Source organism: Maylandia zebra, linkage group LG1 (genome assembly GCF_041146795.1).
Source record: "Maylandia zebra isolate NMK-2024a linkage group LG1, Mzebra_GT3a, whole genome shotgun sequence".
In the NCBI taxonomy this organism is placed as follows: Eukaryota; Metazoa; Chordata; class Actinopteri; order Cichliformes; family Cichlidae; genus Maylandia; species Maylandia zebra.
In genome coordinates, this window is record NC_135167.1 from 19871399 (window position 1) to 19878649 (window position 7251).

A 7251-nucleotide genomic window follows, 5' to 3' on the forward strand; every position below is an offset into this window, starting at 1 on the left:
GCAGTCTGTCCTGGCAGCTCATATGAAGCAATTTGGTTTGAATGTGTCTGTCTGAAGAGCTTCAAAAAATATTACAGCTAAAGGTGTGCTGTCACTTTTGCCCCGCAAATAGGTCCCTACATGTTCACAATACACACCTCTGTGATTACTTGCCTTGCCAAGAATGCGAGAAATGATTCATTTCCCAAGTTTGAATACAACAACCCAAACAAAATGCCCACATTTTATTAAATGGATTTGAAACAGCACGTTCAAGTTGTTTAACACATCTGTATATTGGTAATGGAGCAAAGCACCACAAACAAGACCCAATAATATGGACAGATCTTGAGATTAAGAGCCCTTTAGATGTGCTAGTTGCTTAACAAAAAGGAACTTTCTAAGTGGAAGCTGTTACTGAGCATTTGTAGTCGAGTATTTTAGTTTGAGGACACAATTCCGGTACTAGAATAAATACCACAGATGAATAAGTGTGACACACTACATGTTAGTAACCTTGCAGGGACTAATCTTTGACTGTGATTAAATTACAAAGCAAAATGAGTTTATAATTTTATTCAAGTGATGTGACAAATTTATCATATGCAGCTTGATCCATGAGGCCATCAAGTTCTTCGGGCTTTTCGATGGTCATCTTGATTATCCATCCTGAAAGATAAGAGTTTGTTTATTTCAAAATCAAGAGCTGTACTTGCTGAAAAGAACGAGCTGTAATTTTACTTCTTTGTAATACTGGTTTGGCAGGTTGTCCTCTATCCTGCAATTCTGAGAAATCACAAGGACAAGTGTACTGGCAAAGTACGACATTGGGTGGTGAATGCTCACCCTTTGCATAGCAATCTTTGTTCACAAGTCCAGGATTTTCTGCCAGCTCTGTGTTGATTTCAGTCACCTCTCCTGTTAATGGTGAGTACAGCTCGCTGGCAGCCTTTACACTTTCCAGTGCACCAAACTCATCTGCAACACACATATACACACAGAGGAAAAACACTTCTTATTTCAAGACTAGAATCAATCACTTGATAAATATGTCAAAAATTCACAGCTCTTACCCATTTGTTCAAGTCTTTGGCCGACTTCAGGGAGTCCACAGTATACCACATCACCTAATGCTTCCTAAAATGACAAAACAAACTATATGACAAAGTATTATAGATAACCACATGGAGGTTGTCCAAGAATCTTTTTTTATTTAAGATTTAGAGAACTTCATACAGTACTTCAATATCTAACAGCACTGTAGGAATACAACGCTTATTTAGGGGGGGTCTAATACTATAATCAGTTTATTGTTTTAATAAGCAGTCAGCAACAGCAGGATGGCTCAAAGTAAAGAGTCCCTGTGTTCAATGATCACAGTACTGAAAACTGTCAGTCTGGTTTTTACTGTTCTGGATCATTTTATTGTCCCAATAGCCAGTTTACATAGCCAAGAATCAGAGCCTGGGCCTCCACCCCTGCCCACCCTGTGCCTGACCCCTACGGCACCTCCTGGGGGTGGTGGATCCACAGAAGGAAAGGGACTCAGAGTGGACTTGCTGCTCCTCCACATTGAAAGGAGCCAGTTGAGGTGATTCTGGGATCTGATTAGAATGCCTCCTGGTTGAGGTATTCCAGGCATGTCCCACCGAGAGAAGGCCCCACAGCAGGCCCAGTGTGGTGAGATTACATCTCTCACCTGGCCTGGGAACGCCTCTGTGGCTGGTGGCTGGGGAGTGGGAGGTCTGGGCATCTCTGCTTAGGCTGCTGCCACCTTAACCTAGCCCCAGATAAGCAGAAGAGGACGGATGGATCATTTTATTTTAAATTGTTCTAATGCATGCTTCATCCAGGTAAGGAAATCTCACAAATTCTTCTCTTTTCAGTGAAGGATAAACACAAAACACAACGTCCAGATGAACGGAATCAATTTCTGGGAATTACTTTTAGACAGTTCATGAAATTTGTTGCCAAAACAGTAAGATTTCACCAGATAGGTTTAAAATGCTGGCAGTCTGTAGAGGGTACTGCAACAGAACAATATACTGTAAATTTGGCTTTAGCTTTGTCACACTTTTATTAACTGCTGCCTGCCACAGTTAGCTTTAACAATGCTTTCACAGCATAAATGTGAAACTCAACCTTGTCGATGTTATACTAAATTACCTCCAGCTTATTAATACAAAATAACCCTGAAAGAATTCAAAAAACATTTTCAGGGTTGTTTCTTAGTTTAAAGACATGGATGTTTCATGGATTCATTAGTCTTTTGTAAGCCTCATCCTAAGGCTATATTGAAATAGTGAAAAAGCAAGGATGGGTAAAATGAAAAGATTTTGAATTTGATGACATTTCAGAAAGACGGCATTCTGCTGCAGTACCTCCTACTTTGAACCTCCCAATCAGCCGGGCCTTTGTGTGTGTTCTACCTGTGCCTGGCTTTCCTCCACGTGCTTCTGTTTCCTTACACAGATCACAGAAGCTTGTTAGGTTAACTAGTGTGGAAGTGAGTTTGCATTAGCCCTGTGATTGGCTGGTAATCTGCTCAGGACCCTGCCTCGCATCCTATGACTCCTGAAATAAGGCTCCAACTCCTGGACGGCGTCAGGTTCAGTGGCCTCAGGATTTCATCTCTGCTTTTTGCAGATGATGTGGTTCTGTTAAGAGTCATCGAGCGAGAACTTTCAGCTTTCACTGGGGTTGGTCTGCAAATTAGTGTGATGTGGCTGGAATGAGAATCAGGACCTCCAAGTCTAGGCCCATGGTTCAAAGCCCTCCAATGTGGCTGATTTAAAACAATTCTGAAAAGAATAGTTGTCCAAAATTCCTTCACAGTGATGTGAAAGCCTCGTGTCAGTTATTGCAAACTGATTGCAGGTGTTGCTTCCAAGGGTGGAAAAACCAGCTATAAGACTTATGGGACAATTACTTTTATTTCCACAGGTAGGTTTGGGTTGTATTTTGTCCCTTAATAAATCAAACTGCATTTAATATTTACGCAGATTGTTAGATAGTCTCAGACGTGTTGCAACTATGCAACAATAAAGAGAGGTGAAGGGGTCAGATACTTTTTCACAGCACTGTATGTCAGGTGTAAAAGGGGTAGCAGTAATAACGATTCTTTAAAAAGCTAGATTCATGTTTAAAGATATTCCAGTATACATTCAAGTCCTTGAATGTCTCCAAGTGTCTGCCCAGTCCTGCACAATGCTAGTGATCAATTGTGTCAAACATTGGCCATAAAAGCACTAAATTAGCCTGTTAAAGCACATCAGTTGAGGGCAAAGACCAGCTCTAAAGTGCACACTGCAGATTTTTCTACAGACTATTTTATTGCTATTTTTAGATAGTAATAGTTAAACCTCTGAACCACGTGAGTCATAAATTAGTAGAAAGACAAACCTACCTGGGCATAATTGCTGATACCAACAATGCCAACACCACCCTCCACTTGCACCCACTCGTGCTTATCTGTGAACTTTAATGCTACAGAGAGAAAAACAAAAGGAGAATTAGTCTGGAACAGATCAAATGATTATGTTTAAAGATGAAATTATAACAGTATGAACCAGTGGAACAGTGATGACGCTTTTGATTCGCATACGTCAATTTCTTGACAAGCTGTTACATCAATGGGAAGCCCACCAGTTGTGTGCTGTCTACAAGAGCTAACTTTGAGGCATTTGTGCGGACGTCACATCCCCGTTTTTTGGCTTGGTAAATCTTCAATTTTCACCATCACTGCTTTAACACTAACCACAGCTGACAGAGCTGCAGTTTTGAAAAGAAACACTGAACCATTTTGATTCAATGCTCCTCATGTCGCGTTTACCCTGCAGGAGAGAACTGTAATGGCTCAACAGCTTCCAGTGTTGGCACCTGACCAACACTGAAGAATACAAGTTCAAACCAGAGTGAACTATGCAAGATGATTGCTAAGGAGTACAGTAACTGCCAAGGCAAACGGCTCAAGAAACGCTTTCTGGTAACTCATTTGCTTCAGGAATATTTTTTTAAGTATGGATATCTGATAGGGTGGTGTCTGTGATTTAGAATTAATGAAAGCTACATGATAGTCATCCCTCCCCTGCCATTTGTAGCTCATGCCCAGTACCAGCACTGACTTTTGTTTAACAAGCTGCTTCTGGCTGCACGAGACTCGGGTAATTGGTCACCATCACAATTTAGAGCTCGTGCTCCTCTCACAGAGAATATATATACGGCCGTCTGAACCCTTTAGCCAGCATAACATGTGGTGGCTAATTATCTGCACGTAAGCTTCGGTCTGTGAAGCTTCTTTAAAGTTAAAACAACGTTTTAGTTGTCTTTCCTCGCGCTTTTCTCTGCCGCCCTGTGGGAAAGTGACACAAACTGTGTGACCCCTTTTATTCCCACCCATTACAGTCAGGCAGGAATGTGTGAGCAACCCGCATGTAGTACCATTACAGCTCATTTGGCAAGTCTGGGTTATTATTATTATTATTTTTTAAATGTATTATATTTACCTGCAGACAGGACCGAGGACGTGCTCAGCGTCCGCGGGGAGCCGCTTCTCCACTGCAGCCGAGTCGCTGAAACCTGCGAGAGCTGAGGCAGTCTGGGCGAAAAGTTTGCAGACAGGCACCGCAGAGCTGCTCTCATCGCCATCTTCACTCAGTGTGAAGCCACAGTTTGATCGAAAGTGAATCACTTGACCGCGAGAGCGCGCACCATCCCACTACACGGTGTGGGAGGTGAGAGACCCGGGGCCAAAAAGCTCTCAAAAGTGAGTGAATGCACACTTAAAAAAAGAAATGCTAATTATTCAAAGTTAATGGGGTCAGAAGAAAATGCTTACATGTTCTACTTAGGTACAGTAGATAAGGCGGCACATGGCTGTTACGTTTGCTCTGTCTTTCTATTGAAAAAAATGTATAAAACGATAATATTAAAACAATAATCGCGATAACAGTAATATCAATAACTGCAATTTTCTAGTTTGAAATAAAACTGACATATTCAAGTGCCTGCGTAAAATTTACCTGTCGGATAGCAGCCTATTTAACAGGGGCGTTTCCAGGATTTATTTTATATGAGGTGGTGGTGACCCCAAGACTTTAATTTCTGAGAATTTCTTTTGCAATGGCAAAAAGAAGAAAAAAAAAAAAGAGGAGAATGTCCATGAAACAAGTCCGTGAAAAAAACACATTTTCTTTTTATATTTACTAAAATTTTATTTATAAATTACTTTAAACACCTGTTATTGAAATTAACTAACTACAACAATGAGTGCTATCTGGGAATTGTGATCACATGCTAGAAAATATCAGGCTCCTTATGTCTTACAAATTTATTACATAAAAAAGTTGTGCTTCACAACAGTGTAAATATATTTTGATTGTAAAGCCGAAGTATGATTATAACATTTTTGCTTGAGTATAAAGCATTTCTTCATTTATTTTAAATATTTCTTGCCACTTTGTAAAACAAGTAATCCAGTAATACACTTTTAACAGATTCATGCGTTATTGGATCATTGCAGCTGCTGACGGTTTGAATTACTCGTGTATTGCTGGGTAGATTGATCTGTGCAATTGCAGTTTGTCTGCAAAGTAATAAGTAACTTATTCTGTAAAATAAATAGTATGGTGCGCAAAGTACTCTATTTACATACAAAGTATGTTAGAGAAGAAGCAAATGTACTTATACTAAATAAAGTGCAGGTACATTTAACCTGTACTTTAGCAAAGTACTTAAATAAATGTAATAAGTTATACTATACTGTTCCTATTAATGCGCTCATCCAATGGGCAAAAATCTATGTTTCTAATCAAACAAAAGTACCTTTTGCCTGATGAAAAAAAACTAATTTTCCATATAAAGGTTGATACTCGTCAGCTGTGCAAATCTCAGTGAAACAGTCCACTTATGTGGATTCTGTTTCCTGTGAGTGCAGCATGAATTTATGATGAGCTGTTTACATTTAAACTATACACAGGTTTGCTCCTGCAACTGCTTTGTACATTTTATGGAGAAAGGTTTTGTTTTTTTGTTGTTTTGTTTTTTTAACATGACTACAGAGAATAATAAAATGATTTTGTAGTTTCTTTGGTAGTATATAAAGCAGTGGTATAAACAGAATTACTCAATAAAAAAATGAAAAACTGCTGCTGGGACTGTGCAGCTGTGAAGGCTGTGGTGTCTCAGTGTCTGATGTATGAACATAACTCTGGCATCACTGCACTGGCTTGTAGGGAAAAGATTAGTGATCTGGTTGTCAAGCTGATGCTGAGGCTCAACCTACACCGGAGCTCAACTGGTCCAGAAACAACTGCTGATTCTCTATTTGCATGTGAGCACTTTGACTTTAAAAGCATAAATAAAATAAATAACACTTCTGGATCAGAAGTGTTGTTGGGGACATCAAGGCGTACCTTAAATGTATGAGCAGGCCTAGTTTGTTTAAGCAGGACATTATGGGAGTGGAAAAAATGCTTTCTTCTTCAATACTGACAGCTCCCAACTGCAGAAACCTCCGGCTCTTGACCACAGTCTGGGTGACAGAGATTAAAAGTCATTGGTTCTTGACTCAGAGCTGTTTGTGAGAAAAACAGAGCAGGGCCTTGTTTTTGCCCTTGAAGGTAAACTTAATCTTAAACTTTCAAAAGGCACAAGCTAGAAGAGTTTTTACCCTCTCCAGCCAATGCTTGGTGACACTTAAAATGAAATTGATCATACACAGAGCTCCGGTGATTGAATCTACCATGAAAAGGGACTTTTTTTAAAGCCAAGAGCAACAACACAAAATACTCTGAAAACAAGATAGTAGGGTATATACACTTGATGCTCCAAAAGGGAGACAAAGTGATTGAGAAACAATATCCAACCTTCCTCCAAAACCGTTTATTTTAAATTTCCTAACTTTTCTTGCATGTAAACAAATATTTAAAATGTTCTTTTAAAGAGTCTTGATGCATTCTCAATCATCCAGGTAAGTAAATCTCCAAAAGTTGATTCTGTTCATCTGGACGTAGCGTTTTCAGTGGGTGAAACGTTTCCTCACTCATCCAAGTGACTTCTTCAGTCTCAGCTGACTGCAGGTCAACATAAACGTACATTTGCATAATGACTGAAACTAGCTCACTGAAGGAACAGTGGGCTGGGAGGTCACCTTCATCATAATTATGCAAATTCTCATAACCATTGATCAACAACCACTGATCAAGGCCCACTGATCAAAGACCACTCAGTTGAGATGCATTTTTTCTAAACACTGGGCCTCTGTGGCTTTTA

At 39.8% G+C, this 7251-nt stretch overlaps 1 protein-coding gene across 1 annotated transcript; it reads right to left on the reverse strand.

Moving 5' to 3' along the window:
• Positions 1-540: 540 nt before the first annotated feature.
• gcshb (glycine cleavage system protein H (aminomethyl carrier), b) lies at positions 541-4723 on the reverse strand. Its single transcript, XM_004543129.6, has 5 exons — positions 4485-4723; positions 3386-3465; positions 1053-1116; positions 826-957; positions 541-648 (listed from the first exon to the last, which is right to left on the reverse strand). The coding sequence occupies exons 1-5, from the start codon at positions 4624-4626 to the stop codon at positions 554-556; spliced, it is 513 nt and encodes a 170-aa protein (XP_004543186.1). The 5' UTR covers positions 4627-4723; the 3' UTR covers positions 541-553.
• Between the last annotated feature and the right edge of the window lie 2528 nt (positions 4724-7251).